Here is a 26,929-nt window from a genome sequence, read left to right on the forward strand (position 1 = left end):
TGTCAGTACATATGCTGAAGTTTCCTAGTATGAGGACAGGAGTTGAGGAGGAGAGAAAGACTGAGCCAGGCACTGGACTTGTTGAGGGGAAGAATACTCCACAGGTCTGTAGATAACAGCCATCAGAATCTTGAATGAGTAATAAAGATGGAGTGAATGAACTTCAAAGGAGGAGAGGTTACCAAGAGATGGGGGTAAAGGGAGAACCTGGAAATGGCAATGAGGAGAAAGATCTAACTCCCCTCCTACTCTCAGAATGCTGGGGCACAGATGTGAAATTGCAGCCAGTGCTAGAGGGCTAGCCAGCATATATCATCAGGAGGAAGCCAAGTCTCAATGACCCCAAGAAGATGGAAAGAACAAGAAAGGAAAAGGTTTCAGATGAAATCTAGTTTGTTGACTAATAGAACAGGCTTTTCAGAGTATAGTGGAAGAAGCAGGTAGCTTTAGAATGGGAAATTGTGGAAATTAGGTGTAGTGGAATGAGAATAAGGGAGAAGTCTCTGAGGGATGGCAGATGAGTTTAAATAAAAGGAAATCAAACAATAAAATCATTCTCTCTTCCCTCTACACACTAGTGAGTATAGTTGTCTACATCTGGTATATAGGATATAAACTTTCTGGGGAAAATTTGCAAGGCTGTATGGAAACTATATCTCTATGCTCAGAGATAGTAAGGGAACTAATAACCATTTTCCTTTCAGTCTATTCTCATTCATCAGAATGGTGATTTGCTAACACTCAAGGTACATTGTAATCTGTTAAAGTTTCTTTGCACAGCTTCATCAGGATTGGGATTCGACTGGAACCTCTGGATTCAGGACACCCTAGCAATCACTCGGCACTCACTACCTTCCTTCTCTCATCATGCTTTAATAACTTTAATAACTCTAAACCACCCAACCTGTTTCCATTGTAACATAAGGACAGATCAATTCCTGAGTCCCAGTCTGCCTGGTCACTGTCTGGGAGATTACCAGGCCCCTCCTAGGTCGCCTTACTGCCCTGTGGTTCAGGCTGACTTAGTCATATTTGTTCCAGCTTACGAAGCTATTTCCCGTAATTAATGGCAATCTTTGTCCTGTAATAAATGTCTCTTTATGAGTGTTTTACGAATCGAATCATTCTCTTAAAATTCTTACTTCATCTTCACTCTGACTACAATCCTCAGAAAGACCCAAGTTCGCATCAGTTCATATCAGACCTCAGACACTACCTGAGTGACTGTGGGCAAAGCATTTCACTTCTGTTTGCCTCAGTTTCTATAACAAAAAACAGAGGGAAATATCGGACCTAAATGCCCGGTGGTTGTGAGGCTCCCTTAGCATAGTGCCAGGGAACATAGTAGGTGCTTGACAGATGTGTGCTCCCCCAAGCACCACTGGCTGCTTTTCCCTTCTCCATCTTACAGTTACGCAAGAATACCCCAGTAATCCCTGCATGCTGAGGTAGCTTTTCTTTTTTTCCCCCAGGATCCACCTTTCTTTTTCCTTTTCAACTTACCATATGATGGAATCCTCAGTCAAAAGACACAAGATTCTGGAAATCCAAGTCCCTGACACTTTCTAAAGTTGATTGCAGCACTCCTGCCTCTTTGCTGTGGGCCTATACTGGGAAGGTGAGCTCTCGTTCAGGACATTTTGTGTGCCTCTTTCATTGAGATAAAAAAAATCCAGACCCAGGGAAGTAAGGGTTAATACAAGTAATTAGTGGAATAAATGGCTTCACACCATGTTCTGATTCCAAATCCAGTTTTCTTTCCATCATGCTACTTCTTCCAGATTTTAGATAAGTTTTCACTTCTAACTAAAAGAAATTTATTTTTAAAAATAGATGGTGCTATACAAGGCAGTCTTAGTTTCTGAGGACTTGGGGTGTGAGGGGTGGAGTCTTCCTTACTTCAAGGCCAGTTCTCTAGGCACTATGCCATTATGCCTTTCATGTTAGGGAAGTATAATGATGATAAACAACAGAGGTCCATGGCCTCAGAAATCTTACTGGGGAAATAGGACATGCACAAAAGCAAGTATGATACAAGGGAGAATGTAACCAAACAAGGGAAATACCTAAGCAAAAGTGTTCTAAGGAAATTTGAAGAGAAAGATCACCCAAGGTGTCCTAGGAATGGAAGATGGCTTTCATAGATGCATTCAGGCAAAAGAAGGCAGAGTAAGATTGAGAAGCAAGCAAAACATGGAGTATGTGAGGGTAAGTCATATATACTAGGGCAGAAAAGTAAATTAGTGCCATATTGTGGAGAACTTTAAATGTCAAGTTGAAAGATTTCATTTTGAAAGATGTGTTAGCACAGATGTTGTCTTAGCTCTCCTTGTTATGTGTTTTGCTGAAGGCTGTCATAACATCATGCATCACAAATCTTAACTAGCTCCTCACTGCTACAAGGCAATCCTTCTTTTATACATACCCCAAATCAATCCATAATTCCACTTATCACAATGGTAAATTGTTCCTAACCTGTCCCCACCTTCTTAAACCTCCCATGGAGTCCCTTCTTCACAGCATTCTAAGCACAGCACACTAAGAGCTCCTTCTTTTCTTTTACTCATCTTCCATTTCTCCCTCTACCATATCCTCATTCACCCATCTTTTAGAAAGAGATGGCCCTTTTTCTTTGTCAAGGCCAACCCCTCAAATGATCCTATCCCATTTTGTCCTGCAAATTGTCCTCCCCTATTATTCCACCAATTCTCTGTAATCTCTGTATACTGATACTCTCCCTGATGTCTACAAATCTATTTCCTTCCCTATCCTTAAAAAAAAAAAAAGACAAAACAAAACAATCCTCATTTGTTCCTACCATTCTTGTTAGCTATTATCCTGTATCTCTTCTTCTTTTCATGGCTAGCCTTCTGGAGAGAAATCTATCTATAATTGATGATTCCTTCCTCTCACGTCTTCTAAACCCTCTGCAATTTAATTTCTAGCTCATTCAACTGAAATGGCTGTCTCCAAAGTCTTTGATAATCTCATAATTGCCAAATCGAATAGCTTTTTCTGGATCCTGATTCTTAACCTCTCAGTAGCTTTACACGCTATTAATCACCTTCTTTTTGACACTTTTTTCTATCTAGGCTTCCTTGATACTGCTTTGTGAAGATTCTCTTCCTACTTGTCTGACAACTCCTTTTCAGAGTCTCTCAGATGTTTTTGTAGGATCTCCATCTAGATCACATCTCTTACCAGTGCATGTCCCACAAGTTTTGTGTGTCTTCTCCTTTCATACTATGTCACTAGTCAATTTTGTACATACTAATCAAGATGACTCAATGTTAGGTGAGATCTCATAGCTTGGCATTCAAGATTCTCCTGAATTTGACTCTAGCCCATGTTTCTAGTCTAAATGATCATATAGTTTAGTTAAATTAATATTTATTAAACACCAATGGGGCATTGTTATGAAAGTATTAAAGGATTCAGTTAAGATTGGATCTCTACCCTTGGGGAAATTAGGAGCATTTAGTAGGTAAGTATGATGTATACAAATAATATCCAAAACGTGTGCTGTGAGGTCATATTTCTGAGAGTATTAGAGACACCTTTATGGAAGAGGGATTATTTGAGTTGGGTAGGAAGGTAAACAACTGGGAGGGGGAATTTTAGGCATGGATGTAAAGAAAAAGGAGGCGTGGAGTGAAAGGGTTTGGTGAATACTGCAGTTTGTCTGGAGTTTAGATTTTGTGAAGGTGGATTGTTTGAAATAAGGCTTGAAAAATGTTGATTGGTGCCATATTGTGAAGGAGAGGGAAAGGGAAATCTTGGATGTCACTCAGCCAGTCACTCACAAAATGTTTATTAAGCTAAGGTCTCCCATAGCATTCAGGGTCATCTGCAATCTTATTGATTTATATATCTTTCCACTGGACCCAGATGGCTCTGGAGGAAAAAGGAGGCAGGTGACCTTGTCCAGCCCTTCCTCACTGAAATCCAACTCTCTTGCATGTCATGATATCCTTTCCATGATGTCATGTTCCTGTTAAAGAACAAAGGAACAAACAACAACTCTGTCACTTGGTGGCCTCATCATTTCCAAGTGATTCAATTATCTCAATGCAGATAACTTGGATCTATATAGCCATGACTCAAATCTATATATCCAACTTTAATCTCTTCTCCTAAATTCCAATCTCACATAAATGCCTTTTGGACATCTCAAAGTGGATGTTCAGTAGGCACTTCAAACTCAAAATGTCCTATAATGCCAGAGAAACTGAGGCAAGACAGAGATTATTCTTTTAATTTTATTCTTTTAATCCTTTTAATTTAATTTAATATTTTAATAATAATTTAATTAATATTATTTTAATTCTTTTAATTTAATTTGAGAATTTAAGCTAGTCAACTGAATTGAACTCATATTCAAAAATCATTTGGTCCAGAGTGACTGGGAAACAGCATTTATACAGCAAAGCAAGTGGGTGAAACAGAAGCAAAAAGAAGGCAGTTAGGTCATCAGGCAGCTGTAATATAAAAAAATCTTATTTCTCACACCCTAAAGCAATAACAGAATTTACACAATGATGGAATGGGTTTGGATATATACAATAGTGGGAGTAACAGGATGCATGCCATGATGGTATTAGGAAGACTTTCCAGAGTCAGTGTTTTCGGGGAACAATAACTGACCTTCTCTGTAGAAGCACCTCACAGGTGTGATGCCCAAGTAAGCAGAAAGACAGAAATAGGCAAGGTCACGCTGTGGTCATGCTTGTCCCTTTGAGCTAATATGTGAGCCTAATTTCAGGTTCTCATGAGAAACTCACAGGGTCCTTTTTGGTTCAGCCATCCAAAACGGAACTCCTTATTTTCCCCCAAACCCGTAAGTACAGGACTGGCTATATCATTCCTTTTTACTTAAAAACTCTAATGGATCTCTACCCATAGGATTAAAATAAAAATTTTTCTGTTGTCTCTTAAATCCCTTTATGACCTAGCCCTTTCCTAGCTTTGCAGTATTCTCATACTTTACTTCCTTCTATATACTTTGTGATCCCAGTGATACTGGACTTCCTGTTGCTCTAAGCAAATGACATGCCATCTCCCAATTTCTGTGATTTTTCACTAGCTATCCCCCTAGCCTGAAATGCTCTCCTCTTCCTGATCTCTGCCTCCTGGATTCCTTTTCATTGTTAATGTTGAGGTTTTTTTTTCCAATAGTATTCAACTCTTTTTATGATCCCATTTGGAATTTTTGTGGCAAAGACACTGCAGTGGTCTCACATCTCTCAGATTGGCTAAGATGACAGGAAAAAATGATAAAAGTTGGAGGGGATGTGGGAAAACTGGGACACTAATGCATTGTTGGTGGAATTGTGAATGCATCCAACCATTCTGGAGAACAATCTGGAACTATGCCCAATGGTTTATAAAACACTACATACTTTTTGATCCATCAGTGTTCGTACTGTATCACAAGGAAATCATAAAGGAGAGAAAAGGACCCACATGTGCAAAAATAATTGTAGAAGTTCTTTTTATAGTGGCAAAGAATTGGAAAATGAGTAAATGCTCATCAGCTGGGGAATGGCTGAACAAGCTGTGGCATATGAAGTTAATGGAATATTATTGTTCTATAAAAAATGATGAATAAGTTGATTATAGAAAGTCCTGCTGGCCTCAGATCAGGGACTAATTAGGTCCCTCTGGGGTACCCAGGCACCACAGAATTTTAGTCTTGTCTCACAGCCTGTGCTGTTTAAAAACATTATGTCAAGTTATTTTTCAAAATTAAAATACTTTGAAAACAGAAAAAAAAAGTCCTGGAAAGATTTACAGGAACTGATGCTTAGCAAAACAAGCAGAACCAGGAATACATTGTACACAGTAATAGCAAGAGTGTGTGATGATCAACTATGAAAAGTTTGGTTCTTCTCAGCGGTTTAGTGATCCAAAGAAATCCCAATAGGCTTTGAATAGAAAATGCCATCTACAGCCAGAAAAAGAACTAAGGAGACTTTAATGTAAGTCAATACATGCTATGTTCACTTCTTTTTTCTGTTTTTTTAAACTGACCTACTCACCCCTTTCACTGTCAGTACATTACCTCTGAGATTACCTTCCATCTACTTTGTATATAACTTGTCTATACAGTTTTTGAACCTTCTTTGTGTCTCTAGAGCTAAAAATAGTACTTAAATCATAGTACGTACAAATACTTGTTGACTGGCTGACTTAAAATCTAAGCCTTATACTCTAATCATAACTGATCTTTAGGGTGGTCTCTCATATCCTAGAAGAATCCTTTTGGACCTGATGACCATAGGCCCTGAGGAAGAAATAAAAAAGGTTCTGTGTTTGCCTTTAGCTTTCCTGAACATGAAAGACCCTTCTCCCATCTCAGAGGAGCCCCAGGATCTTGGACCTTGCTAGGTTGTTCCATAGAATGGATTTGGGGGAGGGAGAGAGTGGCTAAGAAAGTCTAAAGAATTTCCATACTTCCTCTCCCCTCAATTCAGGTCAAGACAACATCACCCCTTGATAGGAGTCCAACAAGAGTGGGGCATGCTAGAGGTGGTAGAAAACACCAAAACATTCTTCAGTATCTCCAGTCTCGTAACCTTTAGGCTTCTTTATCAGTAATCGTTTCTTAAGCAGAACAAAGCAATAATAGTTCATGAGGAGCCAACCATTTAGTTCCTAGAACTAATTAACCTTCTCCAAAGCTGCCTTTCCTTGGAGGTCAGGCGCTAATGCTCTCCCCATTTGCAAAAAGGATTGTGCTTGGCTGCCTCACCCTCGCATCCCACATGTCCCTTGGGTCCCAGGCAACTTGGACCATGTCCTGTTCCCCAATCTCCATCTCAGAAATCTTAGAGGACTCAGAGATACAGCATTAGTAGTGGTGTAGTAATAATAGTAAGTTAGTTATGGATTAATAATTTATTATTAAGAATCTTGGGGGGAGAACCTGACCCATAATTCCATTGTTGGGAAGGGAACCAGCCTCTATTAATGTAGACCTACAATTTATGGTCTTAGAGTTGCCAGGAATACAGAAGTTAAGTGACTTGCCCAGGATCATCCAGTCAATATATCAAGAAGTAGGACTTGTTCTAGGTCTTCCTGTCTCTTAGGCTCACTTGCTATTTATTCACTACTGGGCACAATCCACTTGTAGAAATATAACAAACTATTAAAAAGATGACATTTTTGAAGTGTTTTGCATGCCATTTAATGAGTTATTCAATAATTAAATGCCTACTGTATGCAGTTAAGACAGTTATGGATAAATGATAGTCCTTATGGTGCTGTAAGTGCTCTGTTCTTACAGCACAGAGTTTAGAAAGACTTATGCTGAACTGGTGCAGAGTGAGATAAATGAAGCCAAAAAACCCTATAGCAATGTAATTACAGAAAAAATCCATCACAAAGCAAAATAAATGTTGCAAATTTTTTTTAAAAAGCAAGCATTACCCTAAGGAAGAAATGTGAGGAAATTGCAGGGATCAGTGTCCTCAGGGCTTGGAGCATTGCATGTTTTCAGATTTTTTTCAATATATGGTTCAGCTTTACTGATTTTTTCCTTTTTCTAAAAAAGAAAAAAGTCTTTGTCTAATGTGGAAATATGTTTAATATAATTGTAAATGAACCTATATCAGATTGCTTGCCATGGGATGGGAATGAGAAGAGGGAGGAAGAAAAAAAACTTGGAAGTCAAAATCTTATAAAAGTGAATGTTGAAAATTATCTTTACATGTAATTGGAAAAAGTAAAATACTATTAAGTTGAAATTGTTTTTAATTTAAAGGTTTTTAAAAACGACAAATATGGAAATGTTTTGGATGATTGCACATGTATCATATATATATATATCAGACAGATTATCATCTCAAGGAGGGAGGAAGAAGAGGGAGTGATAGGAATAGAATTTATAGCTCATAACTTAAAAAAAATAAAAACCAACAAAATGTTAAAAAAAAAAAAAGGTGCTATACATAATAGAGAACTCACCAGATACCTGATGATCTAACTTCTTTCTTATTTAATCTTTATGTTAGATTTATCTAAGGCTGAAAAACATACTTTGAAGAGGGTATCCTATTGTCATTATTTTACTATTTCTCCTTGAAATTTGATTTCCTTTTCCTCTAGTAATTTGAATGCTATGATATTCAGTTCATATACTAGGTCTTGATATTGATTCATCTTACATGGTCTCTTTAAAGATAATGTAGTTTTAATTCTTTTAATTTCTATTTTTTTTTTTTTTTACTGTCACATTAGCTTGGGGGGCCAGTATTGTTATCCCTGCTTTTTTTTTTTTTTAGTTCACCTGAAACATAATAGAATTTACTCTTGTCCTTTAACACTGTGTGAATCTTATATTTCAAGTGTATTTATTGGAAAGAAGCATATTGTTGGATTTTGCTTTCTAATCTTTTCTGGCAGCCTGTGGCATTTTTAGTTTGACCTGGAAACTCTCAATTTTGGCAATGACTTTATTGTGAGTTTTCATTTTGAGATTTCTTTCAGGAATTATTTCAATGACTTCTTTTTATTTTTACTTTGTCTCTAGTTCTAATTCTTTGCTATTTCTTGAAAAATAAAAGCCAAGCTTTTATTAATCAATATTTTTAATCAGTGATTCTTGGATTTTTTTTTTTATCAAAAACAAAAACAGTTCAGAAAGTTATCTTGTACTTTGTTCTATTTGATGGGAAATATTTTGATTTTTTCTTTTTAACTCTCTTGATTTTAATATTATTTATTTTGTGGATTTATTACTTTTAGTTTGACCCATTCTAATTTCCAAAGAATCTAATTTGGAAATTTGTTCTAGTGTGGGCTGCCCGGGTTCTGAATTGGGCATAGACTGCCTGAGTACCAAGTCAGACCTGGCCTGTGTGGGAATTGGTCTGGCTCTGTTTCCTGCTATGGGTTTGAGCTATTTGCCTACTATTTCTTCCCATGACTCTAGCTTATCTCTGTTTAGAGCCTTCATAGGTTTCCTTTAGTCTTCTTACATGGTCTTGCACAGAAGAGTGTAGTTCATCCCCATTTCTCCTTGGCTTTCTTGATCATTATCCTTCAAACTTTATTGAAATATTTGGTGCAGGATTTGGATTCATCTGGGTTCTAACATGTTGCCATCTAAGCCATTTTACTGACATAGGGAACTCCCAATGAGGAAACGCCACTCTACTAATGAAGATCAGCATCTGTTCTGCAATGTATAATCTTAGTCACTTAGGACACTGAGAAATTACTAACCTACTCAGAGACAAATAGCCAATATGTGTCAGAGGCAGGACTTGATTTGGCATCTGCTACTGTGACAGCGGTAATCTATCCACTGCTCCATGCTGCCTGTGAAGATCTATGTTAAAGAAGATAGTTTTAACGATCAGAAGCAGCTCAAGACTTTATAGCTTCCCAAATATAATCCAGCCTCCTCCTCACTACTCCATTATAGCCAGAACTGACTATTTATCCCTAAAGTGTAGTCCTAATGGATTCTCACCCCACAGCCCTATATAGTCTGGGCAATGTGTATAGATCATCTTACCCTTTCCTATTCTAGGGTTTGAAGCAATCAGAACACTGTCAACAGGAACAATATTAAGAGTAAGAGTTTATTTAGATTTAAAGTTTCTTTTTAATTTAATTTGAGGTTTAAAAAGTACACTTCCCACAATAACCAAATGAGGGTAAGTAGTGCAAGTACCATTTCCCCCTTTTTACAGATGAAATAACTGTAAATGATTCATACAAGGTCACAAAGTTTAACAACTACTGCAACTAGAATTTAAACTCCAGTTCTGTGGTGTTTTTCTTTTTCTTTTTTTTTTTTTCCAAATCAATAAAAAGCATTTTTTTGGGCATTTACTTGGGGAAAGGAGTGATGCTACCTGCAGGTTTCCTCTTGAGGGAAAAGGGCAACCCAAGCAGAACGAGGCAAGGAATTACATAGAGAAAGAAAACAGGAGAATTGGGCAGAGCAGGAAAATTGGAAGATCTCAGGAGATTTTGCATACATCAAACCCAGTTCTGACTTGTCATGCCTTCATATCTTTTCTCTTGTACTACTAAATTCTACTAACCCTAAATTCAGACCATCCAGGCTGCATCTCCACAAGTCAGTAACTGAAAAGAAATACTTGAATTCCCCTTTCTTCTGTTTGATCTGTTTTGCTTTTGCTAGAAACGTAGCCATTGTTACCACCTTGACTAATAAAAAGCAGATTTTGCCACTGGCAATAGCAAAGGTTGCTTCTAATCACTGTAATATGTACTTAATATAGCTCACAAGGAGAGAGCAAAGCATTTATTTTTATATAGCAAATCAAAGAATTCCTGCTTCTATGAAAAACAACCCAAAAAAGGCATAGAAATTAGCTAGTAATGCAGCTGCATCTTTTAACTCACAAGCCTAACCTTGATCAAGGTTTCCATTCATGAAAAACAATTCTTTGGCTCTGTGCTATGATAAATGGTTTCCCTCTCCCCTCCCCAAGACATAACTGTTGGTTTTATTTAGATATGTATCAGTCTAATGCTTAAACAGTTGAGTACAAAAGGAACAATTACTGCACTTAGTCCTGACATCCTAAACCTGATCACCACAATTTAGATAACCCTGAAACCTCAGGAGTCCTTTCAGAAAACCTGCAAAAGATTGCTTACCAAGTTTGCTTCCGAGAAGTCCCCAGATATGAAGCAAATAGAGCTTATAAGAAATGAAAGTGAAATTAGCTGTTTACATCAGACGTCACAAGGAATATATTAAAGTTCGGAAGAGTTATTTATTCACATTCCACAGCAAAGACAAGGAAAGTTTGAACTGATTTTTTTAAAATTCAAGTTTGCAAGAAAGAAGTTTACACTTAACAAGACTTTTCTTTCATAGTCTGTGGATTTTTCTGGATACTTTGGCACCATGAATCCTGTAATGTAAGTACTCAGCCACATTTGCAGCTGTCTATTCATGCAAGCTTATTTTTCAGGATCCTTTTAGTATGTGGTGATGATGGGTTTGGGGTGAGAAGTAGAGGTAAATTAAGCAATTGGCAGTTTAATTTATCTGTGAACATTCCTCCTTATTTCCTGTTTCGCTGAACCCCCCTCTACCTCCCCTTTTTCCTTCCCTCGCCCCTCCCATCCTTATTCTTCCCAAGATCACTTATTTTTGATTTCCCACTTCATAGTTAGAGTATATGATGCAAAAAAAAGGTAGTCAAATTATGTGGATTTAAAAAGTGTACTAAAAGCTTTAGTACTTTGCATTAATTCCAACAGAGATGAGGAAGGGAATGACTAACTTGCATCATTTCAAGTAGGGATAATAGAGGAGAAAAGATGGCCAGCTACTAACCTGAAGAGAAATACATTATGCTCCAAGAATCTGAATTCATCCATATTTGATTTTGGTGAAGTGTGAGCTTCAGAAGAAATTCACAAGTTCTGACATTTCTGTTGCTAAGAAAGCAGGGCTTTTATAGAAGTTAATTTATTGAGCATTATTTCATTTCTTTTCTTTCAATTAGTATGCAAATCAGATCTGCATTTAATATAAGCTTAGTTTATCTAACAATTTTTCTTACCCTTAAGTAGAATTCACTTGGAGAGAAAAAAATACTGAAACGATTAAGTATATACACCCTACATATACAATTCATGTAGTATCCAAATATACTTGTGTGCATGCACTGTGTTATATATGTATATTTCTGTGTGTATACACTATGTGTGTATGCATGTATATTCACATAAACATATATATGTCTTTTCACTTTGTGGCCAACCTTCTAGTTAATGACGCATTTCTGTGTACTTAACTATGCTGCTTCTCAGACAACAGGTACAGACTCTCACCAAGGTCATAGTTGAAGCCTTTCCAGCTTGGTTGATCCTGCCAGAGCTAGCCTTTGAGAGTTCAAGGGACTGGACAGAGACAGAGTGATTGAACTTGAATGGTATGAAGCTCAAAGGAGAAGAGGCTGCTGTGAGATGCCAGTAGAGAAGGGATACTGACTATGGAGATGGAGAGCAAAAAACATAGTGACTTCTGCCTTAGGTGATGGGGAGAGAAAGAAGAAAAGTCATTAAAGAAGGAACACCCAGAATTGGGGAAAAGTGCCTTTAGAGGAATGCCTTCAGGGTCAGAAGGAAACAGTCTTAAGTGGAAGATGATTTTTCTGCTATTACAAAGAAGAATTTGACAGTAAAGCAGTTTTTCCAGAGGATACAGCAGAAGGGGGAGGGCACAAGAGAATAGTTTCTAGGGGGATTTCAGCTGGCTCTGAATAGATGGAGAGTTTGAGGAGAGGTAGCAGAGGAAAGGGGTTGTTGCATGGTAGATAGCGAACACATGGTAAATGTTCATTAATTTCTCATTGACTACTAGCAGGACTGAATGATGAGGATCAGGGGAGCAGAAGATTTGGATTTGCTTGCCATAGATGCAGGGAAAAGATGCTACTCGGTAGGGTAAATCCCTACCGAGATTCAAGTGAAAAGGCCAGTTTGTTGGACCCCTTGCAGGTGTTCTGTACAAGATGAAATCTGTTCAGATGATTCGGGGGGAAGTGGGTCCCAGAGGTGAAGGAATTCCCTATGGATATACATCATGTCTGACTCCCATCTCTTTTCAGTTAGTGTACTTGCCAGTCTCTCCCTAAAGCCAGCATTTGGAAAGTCCTAGAAGTGAGAAAAGCTCAGTACAACTTAAACACTACTTTTCATTTTCATTCCTATTCACTTTTACCAGTTCCAACTTTCTTGCTACTAGTCTTGGCTTAGGGCCTGTAATCAACTTTGGAAACTTTGAGAGAACTTGACATAAAAAGCTAGTTTTCAAGTTCCCCAGTACTGCCATCTCCTAGTTACCCATACCATACTGGTAATGCTCGTGCAGGGGTCCTCAAACTATGTATGGCCTGCGGGCCAGTTGCAGCAGCTGAGGAAGTTTATCCCCCTCACCCAGGGCTATGAAGTTTCTTTATTTAAAGGCCCACAAAACAAAGTTTTTGTTTTCACTATAGTCTGGCCCTCCAACAGAATGAGGGACAGTGAACTGGACCCCTATTTTAAAAGTTTGAGGACCCCTGCTGGGACGTCTACAGGAATAAAAATAGAACTATATTACTTTAAGAATTTTAAATTATCAACTAAATGGGATGTTTTATTATTATCTACTGCGAGTATCAGAAAAGTTTTTATGTTACATCTATGAGTTGATGTCTATCTTACATCCTGAACATATATAATTAACTTGTTTCACCTATACGTGCAGAAAGAATTCTGGCTAAACCCCCTGAAATTTGTGATGACCTGCAAATTGCTCTTGGTGTTAGGATTTCTTCTCAGGCCAACCCTAATTCCTCATCCACGTAACACACCTCTTTAAATATTTACAGACTTCACACACACTTCCCCTCCCCCCCCCCATCCCCTTTCCACACTGTCTCTAGGCCCAACATCCTGTTACTTAACCTTATTTTTGTATGGCATGGTTTCAGAGACCTACATCATATTTGCTTACTTCTGGACATGTTCCCACCATCTCAAATCTGGTGCTCAGGACAAGACATAACACTCCAGATAGGATAAGACCAACACTAGAATTATCACCTTTCCTCACTCTGAATCCAGTACTTCTGTAATGCAACATCTCACATCATGTGCTTTTTTCATTTCCACATCCTACTGCTGATTCATACTCAGCTTGCAGCTCACTCCAAAACCCCAACATCTTGTTTTTTCCTGTGAATTCTAGAAGAAAACTGGTTTGTGAGCACAACCGTTATGGACCCACATAGACATCACGACACTGACACTTATTACCTCTGTGGCCCATGCAGGGTCCTTTTCAAAAATCTGTGTAGATTACTGAATAAAATAAGCATCCCAATCAGGACAGTGAGTTCAGAGTCTGCCTCAGCAATACCCTGTCCTGTGACCCTGGACAATAGGAACTTAGCATATACAGAACACATAGTCTGTATTTTTTTCCATTTATTCAGTAAACTACCAAATTTCAGAAGCCAGACCATTGTCTTCTTCCCTTCAACAGTGCTTAAAGCAATCAGTCCAATATTCAGTCACCTTAGGTACCTGCCTGCCATGTTAATTGACTGTGCTTCCAAGACGATAAACAGTGGGGGGAGGGGGAGAAAGAGGGGAAAGAGCAAATAGAATTTATATTTGAGCCTAAGTTAAATCACTAAAATTCAAAACTAAATCTTGAGTTATGGCTGGTATTTTATCTTTTGGATGTGAATAGTGCCTAACCAGGTTCCATGAAGGTCTCAATCTCCTGTTATTGATTCAGGAAGGGAGCGGGAAGGTCTAGATCTACAGCAATCAGGGTTACCCATTTCAATACTAATGTAATTTGGGGGGAAATGAACCGTGTGCATTTTGGTTGGTGTTTGTGTGAAAGGAAATGGAATTCTTTTCCTATTCTGTGTTCCAAAACCACTGCGCTGATCAAATGTTGATGTGGTCATCTGAGTCTAGCTCAGGCTCTGAGACTGACGTGAGTAACAGCTTCTTCTTCAACAAGCAAGAATCCAACCCTACCCAGCTGCTTTGTCTTTTCTGGTTCTGCTGATCTGGCCTTTCTGACTCCCTGTGCTCTAGCCAGCTCTAATTCATTCCTTCCCTTCCTCCATCAGGAATCATCAAATATTATTTGACAAAAACTGCTGGGATAACTGGAAATTAGTATGGCAGAAATTAGGCATGGACCCACACTTAACACCATATACCAAGATAAGATCAAAATGGGTCCATGATTTAGGCATAAAGAACGAGATTATAAGTAAATTAGAGGAACCATAGGATAGTTTATCTCTCAGACTTGTGGAGGAGGAAGAAATTTGCAACCAAAGATGAACTAGAGACCATTATTGATCACAAAATAGAAAAATTTGATTACATCAAATTAAAAAGCTTTTGTACAAACAAAACTAATGCAAACAAGATTAGAAGGGAAGCAACAAACTGGGAAACCATCTTCACAGTTAAAGGTTCTGATAAAGGCCTCATCTCCAAAATATATAGAGAACTGACTCTAATTTATAAGAAACCAAGCCATTCTCCAATTGATTTCAGTCAAAAAGTCAACGGATACAAACAGATAATTTTCAGATGATGAAATTGAAACTATTACCACTCATTTAAAAGACTGTTCCAAATCACTATCAGAGAAATGCAAATTAAGACAACTCTGAGATACCATTACACATCTGTCAGATTGGCTAAGATGACAGAAAAAAATAACGACGAATGTTGGAGGGGATGCGGGAAAACTGGGACACGGATGCATTGTTGGTGGAGTTGTGAACGAATCCAACGATTCTGGAGAGCAATCTGGAATTATGCCCAAAAAGTTATCAAACTCTGCAATACCCTTTAACCCAGCAGTGCTACTACTGGACTTATCCAAGGAGATACTAAAGAAGGGAAAGGGACCTGTATGTGCCAAAATGTTTGTGGCAACCCTGTTTGTAGTGTCTAGAAACTGGAAAATGAATGGATGCTTTTCAATTGGAGAATGGTTAGGTAAATTGTGGTATATGAATGTTATGGAAAATTATTGTTCTGTAAGCAATGACCAGCAGGATGAATATAGAGAGGCTTGGAGAGACTTACATGAACTGATGCTGAGTGAAATGAACAGAACCAGGAGATCATTATATACTTCAACAACAATATTGTATGAAGATGTATTCTGATAGAAGTGGATTTCTTTGACAAAGAGACCTAATTCAGTTTCAATTGATCAATGATGGACAGAAGCAGCTAAACCCAAAGAAAGAACACTGGGAAATGAATGTAAACTGTTTGCATTTTTGTTTTTCTTCCCGGGTTATTTTTACCTTCTGAATCCAATTCTTCCTGTGCAACAAGAGAATTATTTGGTTCTGCACACATATTGTATCTAGGATATATTGCAACATATTCAACATATATAGGACTGCTTGCCAACTAGGGGAGGGGGTGGAGGGAGAGAGGGGTAAAATCGGAACAGAAGTGAGTGCAAGGGATAATATTGTAAAAAATTATCCTGGCATGGGTTCTGTCAATAAAAAGTTATTATTTAAAAAAAAAAAAAGGAATCATCAAATAATGCATTCCAAGTCATTGCACACTGCTGGCACCAAAGGACAAACTGGACCCGTCCCTCCTCTTAAGCCAACATAAATTCCAGCTCTTTGGCTTCCTTGGGCCCCCCTCTGCCCATCCTTGGAGGAGATTCTAGGAATTAGCCCAGGAAAAATACACCACAGGATAATGACAGACAGCCCGGGGCAATGGATGGAGAACTGGATTCACCTTCAGGGAGGTCCGAGTTAAAGTTCTACCTCTGTACTCTACTGGCTAAGTGAACCTGGCAAGTTATTGAACCTCTTAGTATTCCAGGAAATTTCTAATTTTAGATTATTAATTACCAAGAAAATGTCAGCTTACATTGGGGGAAGCAGTTCCTCACTGAGCTGTCCCTATGCAGATGAAATTACTGGTCCAAAAAAATCATGTCAGATTTGCATGATAGTCTAAAGTTACATTGTGGTAGTTAATTGATAGCAACCCTGTACTGTAAGCAGAGCAGACATTTACTTGTTCAGACTTTAGAATATGTATGATTTCATAGCTGTAGGCACTTTCTCCAGATAACAACATAATAACTAGCATTTACAGAGTGGTTTAAGGTTTGCAAAATGCTTTACAAATATCATCTCATTTTATCTTTACAAAAACCCTAGGAGGTAAGTGTCCTATTTGTCCCATTTTATAGACGGGGAAATGGAGATAGAGGTTATATCACTTGCCCAGAGTCACACAAATAATATTTTAGGTCTGATATCTTCCTGATTCCAGGTTCTAACTACTGTATCATCTAGCTCCCTCCTATTTCAGGAACTGCTGTAGATGAGTTTATTACTAAAAACGAATAATCTTGTGATCAGTCTCTTCAAGCTTGGCTTGTTTAATCCTTGCATAATTGACAGTCCACTGGCTTGCCAAATCTTGAGGATACTACCATGAGTCTTGGTCATTGACATAGCCTATGAAAATCAGGTACTTTGTATAAGAACCAAGAATGAAACAATCTCTACTGTCAAGGAACTTTCTAATGTGGAAGACACACATGCACACAATCTGCTGTGTATATGTGTATGTATGTGTGTGTGTATACACACACATATATATTTATGTCTGTGTATATATACACACAATCTGCTGTGTATGTATGTATATATATACACACACATATATATATATTTATGCGTGTATATATATATATATATATATACACACACACACACAATTTGCTGTGTATGTGTATGTATGTGTGTGTGTTTGTCTTCCAACACAGAACAGTATTGTTCACAAAATTGTAAATACATCTTAGGCTTAGCTTGCTTTTGTTTTAAAATTCAGCGTGTAATTTTCAAAGCTGTTCTGCTTATCTCAGTCTTTATATCTTTTTAGCTAAAAAAAATTTTTTTTTAAAGTTCAGTGACTTTTCTTTTGCTTCTCTCTCTTTGGCTCCCTTATCCCAAGTCAAGCCCGTTTCCTTGGAAAAAAACAAACAAACCAACCCATTTTAACATGTATGCATAATGGAGCAAAACAAATTCTCACATTGGATATGTCTGAAAATGTTATGCCATCATATTCTTCTATCACATCTGTTAGAATTACTGCGATTTAGTAGCATGTTTCATCATGTCCTCCAGAGTTGTGATAGGTAGTGGCATTAAACAGAATTCTTCATTCTTTCAAAGTTGTTTTTCTTCATAATGCTATTATTGCATAATCTGTTCTTCCGTTTCTACTCACTTTACTGCATCAATTATAATCCAAGTCTTCCCAAATATCTCTCAAACTATATCTTATGTGAAATGATATAAAACAACAATATTAATTGTTGCATTCATAGACCATCATTTGTTCAACCATTCCCCAGATAGTGGGCTCAACACTTTAATTTCTAGTTCTTTGCTCAACCAAAAAAGGCGAGATATTTTTATAGTATATATGTCTGTATAAATATTATATAGAAAGAGAAGTTCTTTTTCTCTCTCTTTGGATGTAGAAATAGTGATATTGTTGAATCAAAGGAGATAATATATATAGATATATGTATACTATATCTATCTAATAACTTTGGGGATTATAATTCCAAATTGTTTTCCAGAATGGCTGGAGCAATTCACAATTCCACCAACAAGAAAATTAGTATGCCAACTTTCCCACAACTTCAGTGTAACCATAGAATTGCTTTAATTTGTCTTCCTATAATTAGAGATTTTTAACATTTTGATATGGCTTCAAATCTCTTACTTTGAAAACACATGAACTTACCTGTACATGTGTTTTGATGACTGTATTTCTACTGGAAAATGGCTCTTTCTTATAAATTTGAATAAGTTCTGGATGTATCTTGGATATGAAACCTTTATCAGAAAAACTTATAAGTATTTTTTTCTAGTTAACTATTTCTCTTCTAATTTTAATTTGTTTTTGTACAAAAGCTTTTAAACTTTGTATAATCAAAATTGTCCATTGTACTGTATCATTAGAAAAGGGTACTGTATTCATTGCTTCTCTTATTTATGATGTCACCCTTTATGATTAAGTCATGTATCCATTTCAAGTTCATCTTGGTACATGGTATGTCATTCTATTCCAAATTTCTAGATTGTTTTCCCATTTTTCCAATAGTTTTTCCCTTTTAACAGCGAGTCATTATTCTAGTAGTTGGATTTATATTTGTTCATTTCATCTGTAAATTATATAATTAAACTTTTCCACTCGCCCATTTCTAGATAGTATCACAAAGCTTTAGGCTTTAGGCTCCTCATTTTGTTTTTCATTATTTCCCTTGAGATTTTTGATCCTTTGTTGTTCTAGATAAATTTTATTTTTTTTCTAGATCTGTAAAGTATGGAATTGAATAATTAATTTAGGTAGTAACAATTTTCATTACATTAGTACAGTCTACCCATGAGCAAATGAATATTTCTACAATTAATTATTTCTATAAAGAATGATTTTAAAATTACATTCATATAGTTCCTGAGTATCTGAATATATTTTTGGTAATACTCTTCTCTTTTTTTCTTATAGTCCCATACAATTCATTTTCTGATTCCTCCTCCTTTAAATGATTTCCCCTGGGGACCATACCTTGAAACCATCTTGTCCTCTTTTTAAAAAGAGACCAGCATTGGTCTCTATCCCAAATGACTTGGAAAGGTTCAGAAGTGGCCCCAGCTGGGCTTTTTCCTTCAGGGTTAGTGGAATGTTGCACATCCACACAGTTTCCCAACCTAGTTCTCTTTGGTTTTCTGTTTTCTGGCTGATCTCTATTGTGGCAGTGCTGCCTTGCTGAAATCCACTACTACAACCAGAGTAAGCTTCTACAATTTGGATTTCTAAAGCTCTGGGAAGAAGTGAAGGTGGGGGGTATACTTCTAATGAAATACTATGGATCAGCTTGCACAGTCCTGCCCCAAGTGGGTGATGAGGAAAGGCTGCTGAGTGAATCCTCCATTAGAGACTAGCAAGTAGTCTTCTGTGCTGTCAATTCACTAAATTGTTAAATTTGGATTCTTGATGCCCTAAACTCTAGAAACAGATGACCTTGCCTTATCTCCTGTACTTAATTCCTATTTTGGAAAAATGTAAGAGGCTGTGAGGATCAGAGAAAATTTATCTCCTCCATCTTGCTGAGTCACGTTGATACTCTCAAATATTTAATATAATCTGTAGTTTTTCTGAATGGAATTTCTCTTTTTATCCCTTCATGTTGAGTTTTACTGATAATATACAAAAATACTGATGATTTCAGTGGATTTATTTTATATTTTGCTGAAATTATTTCAATTTTGTGATTGACTTGAGATTTCTTTAAATAGGCCATCATAAATCATCTACAAAAAAGCTATATTTTTTTTGATCTGTATCTCAAAATAACAAAGGGGCTCTATGAGTAGAGTTAAGAAATGCATTTCAAGCATATGGAGTGACCAGTACAAAGGCAGAGAGATTGGAGACAGTGCACTGTGTGAGAAGTCCATTTTGACTTGCATTATGTAAGAGAAGTCTATGTTGAACTTAGTTTCAAAAAAGTGACTTTGTTCAAGATTGCATAACTATAACTGGTGCTTAGAGCTAAAAGGCAGCTCTGAATTCCAGTTGAGTGCTCTCTTCACAGTACCATATTGACTCTCATATGAGGGCAGGAAGGAATAACAAGAACCCAAGTACTATCTTCATGCTATTGGATAAGAAGTGGTCATGGAATAGCAGCTGATGGAAATCCAATGAATCACCTCTGCTTTTTCCCCCCAAACTTCTGTTCTGCAAAATCCTTAATACAGAATATAGACTGTATCAGAGCAGCAAATATAATATTTCTGGGTCCTACAGCCCACACCCCCACATCACAATATCATAGCCAGAAATCTAGGACAATGACCCGAGTAGTTCTGATAATGAGAATGTTATCTTGGAAGAAGAACAGAGTACTCTGAATAATTCACCCACTGGGCCTGTCTTGACTCTTGCAAGATTTTTTGAGCTGTTTCAATAGGAACAACTTTAAAGAATACTTCCCAAGTGATTTCCACATGCTCTTTGCCTTCCATTCATGGTTGGGTTAACGGTATGATTTTAAAAGTCTCTGCCTGCAGTTTAATTTCTTTCTTTCAGTTCAATTTTCTATCAGTCCCATCAGAATCCACTCTTCATTTTCACCTGCTGAATTTTATTCAATTTTAAGTTTTAGATTGCTATCTCATGCCTATCTGAAACACAACCTAGCTGTAAGAGAGCTATGAGCGGCATCTATGAAGTGATGATGATCCCAGAGACCAGAAGAATGTAGAAAGGTCATGTTGGACAGCTAGCCCAGCAGAAATGAGGAGCTTTGCCCTGTTCCCTGGGACAGACAATTGGTCAGCCAATGGTAACCGGGCAACCACTTGTCCATTGTTGCTTTGCCAGTTGAAAGCATGACACAAAGCAAGCACCTTGGTGGTAAAGGAACTCAGCAACTGCCTATCAAACCATATGTGGCTAGAGTCTCTAACAAATACCTAGGAAAGGGGAGATCTTTAAGATATTCCCATCTTCCATATTTGTTTACCCATATCAAATGATTTCATTTCCTACATGCTGTTCCCCACTATTTCTTTCCTGGGATCATTGAAAAAATGAAGGAAACTGCTTAGATGATGTGTCCTGACCTCTTCGGACAAAAGGTAACATAAGTGATTTTTGGGTAGTTGCTGTGCATGGTACTCTGCTCATGTAGGATGGTTTCATAGTGGCTTCTGGTTCTACAATCTCAATTGTTCCCTGCTTCTTTAGGGCCACCTGTAAGTCATTTCCATCCTTGCTAGCATTTATATTGGTACAGATTGCAATTCTCTATTCCAGCTAAGTAGCTCATTTAGGATAGACATTCTCCAAATCATCTCTGGTTTAGTGTGCAAACCATTTGAGCCAGAACAAAAGACAAGGTCACAGTTCTCCACTCACCTAGATTACTTTCCTCTTTATTATGTGATTATCAGCAGGAAAAAATACCATTGTTGTGGCCAATGAAAAATCTTACCTTCTCCCTGCAAAAACAAGGGTGTGTGAAGTATATGTCCAGTGCTGCTTACAACACTGTGTAAGGAGATATTAAAGAAGAAGCTTATTACTTTAAAAGTATTTGCAATCTTGAGTCAGATGTGTACACCTGGAGAACACTGACTGGAAAGTCACAGTTTTAATTCTAAGACCCAGAATTTCTTTTTCACACAATAGACAACAGAAAGCTTTCTCAATTCAGGCTGTCCTTCATGTTTTTCCTAGGATCTGAGGTCTCTGCATATTTAAAGACATTACAAGAGAAACAATCCAGAACTCTCATTAGTGTTTACATTTTGGTTTAGCTTGCTTTCATTTTCCAATTTAAAGCTCCCCCAAAGTATCAGTAGCAAATATCAAGAAGCAGAAGACAGAGGCAGTGGCAGAGTATGGCTGAACAGTCTCACCAAAATCTTAGACATAAAGTTAAAGACACAGCCTTATGTTTCTCTTCCAATAGTCTTTCATGTGTAGATAGGTTCTATTACTTCTAGTTATCAGAACTCCAGATTAGTGCTTCAAAGGTCCTATTTTTTCCTCATGATTAGGTAGTAATCAGCAACATTCTTTACAATCTATGTTTTTGATCAACATGGACACTGACTCCCAGACTCTTGCATACCTGATTCTCAGACTTTGGAGGCTTGCTCTCCTGACCTTTCAAAATTCTCAAGATCAGAGCCTCCAAATTAATCTCTTTTCAGCTAAAACAAAAGAGCAAAAGTTAGGGTAAAAGATCAAGGCCATTTTCAAAGGGCCACAACAGCTAGCTAGCCTCTTCCAGCATTTTCTCTCATTGAATGCCATCAGGGAGAATCAAACCAGGAGCAGAGTCCTGTGAAGCAGAGACTACAAATACCCTTGTGTGTACCTCTTTAGCATCTAAAAAATTTCCCACCCGCCCTACCTTGGCCTCCTCCACTTATCTGTACAGATTTCAAAGTCTCTTCCTCCACCCCCACCTCTTCTGTATTAGAACTTCTATATACTCTTCACTTTCTCCAATCTCAAAGTAGGGACTACAGTGAGATAGGCACCAATAAGCCATAGGTCTTAAGCTTAAAAGGACCTTAGAGATCTAGCCTTTTTTTTTTTCCTTTTTTTTTAAAAAACAAACCTGTGGTTTCATCTTTTAAGGAGCTCCTGGTAAGATATACCAATACAAACTAAATTTTTTCTGAAATTTAGCTGAGAGAATGACTTACCATTATCTCACAACCAGGATGTGTCAAAGGCAAGATGAAGCCAGGTCTTTGTATTATGTCTTATCCTGTCCCAGACCATTTTATAGATGGGAAAAATGAAACACAGAAAAGACTTGAGTCCTAGGGATAGTAATAATAGTGGGGGGGCTGTTATTGTTATTACTAGAGGAGAGAAGGGGGAAGCATATTTAAGAGATATTACAAAGATGAAATTAACAGACCTTGGCAACAGACTGAATGTAGGGAGAGAGGGTGAAGAATTAAGGATGACAGACAGCAAGCTCGTGAGCCAAAGGAACCTGAAGCATGGTGGTGACCTCAACAGTAATAGCAAAGTTTAGGAGAAAAGATAGTGAGCTCAGTTTTGACATGTGGAAATTAGACAATGTGAGATGTTTGAAAAGTAGTTGGAGATTCAAAACTGAAGGTTATCAAAGAGGTTAGAGCTGGATAAGACTCTCGAGCATAGAAATGATCATTAAATCCATGGGAAGCTGGTAAGATCAAGAGGAAAAGAGGACCCTGACAAGAATCCTGTGAGGCAATCTCTATTAGTGGGCACGGCCTGGATGAAAATCCAGCAAAGGAGACTGAGAAGAAGCAGTCAGATAAGTAGGAGAAAGTAGGAGAGAGTAGTATCCCAAAAACTAGAGAGAAGAGAGTATCAAGGAGTGTTGTTATACAGGAGTCACCTGCCAGTGGCTGCTGGAGGTCTAACTCAGACCTGTAGAATGGATCTCTTCTTGTGAGAGGATGATAATGATACAAGGAGACTAAGAGGCAGTTGCTGTTCTCTGACCTCCCCACTGAGAGGCCATTGTGTTGTCAGACCTTTCTCCTCTTCCCTCTGCCTCCAAGTTAGTTTATTCCCCATCCACAAGCAACACCTGTGTCAGTAAAGGCTGCCCCACAACTCCCTCAAGTGTCACAATCCACAGCTGTGGAGGCTCTTGGAGAATTGACCTGCCCCTTCACTTAGGCATGTTCCAGAGCCCCAGGCAAAAAACACTTGGGGCTTGATGGCAATTCATTACCCCTAGAGAGTCTTTAAGCAAGCCTGTGAGGGAAGGAGATTGCAGTTAGGACGAACAGAGTTGTATGCAGCTGGGACTGAGATATCCCCTGGAGAGGGGAAACCTGTCCCTGTCTAGCCTATGGATCCTTTGCCTCCACACAAAAATCAGCTTGACCATTTCACCTCTTGAGAGTGCTTACAAAACAGTGTTCATCTATTTGAACTGATTTGGGAAACTGGGGAATGTGTAGCTAATATCCCAGTCACTAACACAGGTAGACAATGTATGACAACACCCAGGAGAAGTAGTAGCATCAGGTTTACTAATACAGACTCTTAAAAAGCAATCTGGTGATATTTACCCAGATTCTGACTCCCAACAACAGAATCCAGGGTATACTGGACAGCAGCTGTGACAGCTGACCTGACCTATGCTCACTATCTTTATAAATGGCCTACCATTAGAAGGATTGGTAGACACAGGTGCAGATTGTACAGTCATTAGAGGTTCCAAACGGCCCAGTCACTGGCCAAAGATTAAGGGGCAGACACCTACATGTCTGGCGTAGGAGGATCAATAGCAGCTAAAGTTAGTGCTGCCCCTATGAGGTGGACTTTTGAAGGTGAAATAGTTTTTACTCCTTTTGTAGTAAAAAAAAAAAAATCCCCATCAATCTGTGGGGAAGAATCATCTTAACACAGTTAGGATATTACAAATGAGTACTTCGACTTTTTAGGCAGGGATACTGTTGAAGGCCTGCCTGCACTCTCACCTGTTCCTATTCAATGGAAAACTGATACATCAGTGTGGGTAGAACAGTGGCCCTTAGCTAGTGATAAAATTTAGGAGCAACTTGACCAAGGATACTTAAAACCTTCTCAAAGTCCTTGGAATTCCCAAGTATTTGCTGTAAAAAAGAAATCTGGAAAATGGAGGATGTTGACTGATTTAAGAAAAGTAAATGAACAGATGGAAACTACAGGAACTCTTTAGCCTGGACTTCCATCTCCTACTCAGTTGCCTTGAGAACTTACCTGCCCCTTCACTTAAGCATGGTGTCCTTAAAGGAGAGGCTGATCGACAGTGTGAGAAGAGGTCAAGAAGGATGAGGTTTGAGAACCATTGGATCTAGTGACTAAAAGTAAGTTTAAACCCTTGTTTACTGGAGACACCTTTAATCTAAAAATCACTTTTTAAATAGAGGAGTGTAATTATATATAGTTTTTCCACCTTTGACATGGAATAATCCCATAATATAAAAAGTATGCATCACAGGGAGCTTAAATAATTCCAGGAAGCAATTGTTTGTATTATCCAAAAGGGGAAGACTAAGGAGTGTATTATTTAAGAGTCCTGAGGATGTTGTGAAAAAAAAGTACTGGATTTGGATTCATAACAAACCCAGGTTTAAATCCTCATGAAATCATTATTTGATGAGTCATTTAACCTCTCTGAACCTCTGCTAATTTCTAATCAAAGAGCACAAGTTTTTGCCTATTCCTTCGAACCAAATTTCTTCTGGGTATCCCCTAAGTCTACCACCTAGTCTGTTGAGTCAAAGACTATCCTAACCCCAGATAATGTTGATAATCCTTGTCCATGAATTGTCCGGGTGTAGTCTGCTTTGTGTTTCTGAAAAGATGGGAACTTTGTGTACATCACTGTGTGTGTGTGTGTGTGTGTGTGTGTGTGTGTTTGTGTGTGTGCATGTCAAAAGGTGAAAAATAAAGCATTCAATTGGTGTTTTTATTTACTTCAGGTCCTCAGGAAAGTTACTGCTCAGTAAAGTTGGAGAAGGGATCAAGATGGTGACTGTGAAATCAAAAGGCCGCAGGATCTTGCTGTCCCTGACCACCATTATCCTCCTCACTACAGTGATCTCCCTGCTGCTCTATGCCCTGCTCTGGAGATCAGGCAACCTTATTGACCTTCCCACCATAAAAATTGGCTTCTACAACTTCTGCTTATGGAATGAGAGTTCCCATTTTCTCCAGTGTCATCAGTTCCCTGAGCTGGAACGGCTGAGGGTGTCCCAAATTGGAATTGCCCTGGCAAGGTTTGGTGTCTATGGGGCCCTAGTCATTGCTCTATTTGCTGCCCTACCATTCCTACTGGCCTGGTTTTATGGTAACAAGGACAAGTGGAATCTGTCAGTGGTGCTCCTAGGGGCTTCAGCAGGGATGCTGCTCGGCGGACTTTTGCTCTTCCTCTTCTACATCGCTCAATGGATCCAACCCTCAAAGCTGGGTGCTGAGTTTCTAGCTCTGGTTGGGGCAGAAATCATGCTACTGCTTCTGCTGCTTATTATTGTCATGTATCCCCTTGGTTATGGGAGGAGCAAGCTTGAACCCCAGGGAACAAAGACCTACATCTACAGAGAGAGCAGCCCTACATCTGTGGCCTCACTCAAAATAGATATAAACCCACAGAAATTTTCTAAGGATCACTGGGGATGTGAGAGAGACATCCCCGTTCATTTGCCCTTTTCTCCCTAAGGAAAACTGGGGATAGATAAAACTCAATGAATTCTTCTCCATATCTATCTCTTGGGTCTTTAATTCCTTCTACCATAAAAAAAAATAGATATGGAAAGACCTTTTTGTTGTTCAGTCATTTTTCAATCATGTCTGACTCTTTGTCACCCCCTTTGGAATTTTCTTGGCAGATACAGGAGGGATTTGCCATTTCCATCTCCAATTCATTTGACAGATGAGGAAATTGAAGCAAAGCAGGGTTGAGGGACTTGCCCAGGGTCACACAGCTAGAATGTGTCTGAGACCAGATTTGAACTCAGAGACTCTGTGTTCAGATCCATTTCTTTTTTCCACCTGTGCCACCTAGCTGCCCCCAGGAAGACCTTAGATGTCAAAAAATTTTGCACTGAAAAGGTAGCAGTATGGCAGCAAGAATTTAGGGAAGACAATAAATCCTCAGATTTAGAAGGATAACAAGGTAGAATGATCTCTTGTGCCACCTTTTAAATTTATCATGTGCTTCCCATATACACCTTATACCAGTTCAGAGATGCCTGGTGGTTCTGATGATAATGTGCCAAAGTTTCGACTCCTCACATGGCACAGCAATAAGGATACAATA

The 26,929-nt window shown here is 38.3% G+C and overlaps 1 protein-coding gene across 6 annotated transcripts; it reads left to right on the forward strand.

Moving 5' to 3' along the window:
* On the forward strand, positions 1 to 26,428 carry TMEM140 (transmembrane protein 140). 6 transcript variants are annotated; one of them, XM_031939108.1, is made up of 3 exons: positions 1 to 104; positions 1,473 to 1,618; positions 25,593 to 26,428. In XM_031939108.1, exon 3 carries the CDS (start codon positions 25,639 to 25,641, stop codon positions 26,326 to 26,328), a length of 690 nt encoding a protein of 229 aa, XP_031794968.1. In that variant the 5' UTR covers positions 1 to 104; positions 1,473 to 1,618; positions 25,593 to 25,638; the 3' UTR covers positions 26,329 to 26,428. The 6 variants fall into 6 exon arrangements, with proteins under 6 accessions (XP_031794968.1, XP_031794969.1, XP_003771687.2 ...); XM_031939109.1 differs by having other exon boundaries at positions 22 to 374; XM_031939111.1 differs by lacking the exons at positions 1 to 104; positions 1,473 to 1,618 and adding exons at positions 20,915 to 21,236; positions 24,851 to 24,974.
* Positions 26,429 to 26,929: the final 501 nt, after the last annotated feature.

This window comes from Sarcophilus harrisii, chromosome 5 (assembly GCF_902635505.1).
Source record: "Sarcophilus harrisii chromosome 5, mSarHar1.11, whole genome shotgun sequence".
Taxonomy (NCBI): domain Eukaryota; kingdom Metazoa; phylum Chordata; class Mammalia; order Dasyuromorphia; family Dasyuridae; genus Sarcophilus; species Sarcophilus harrisii.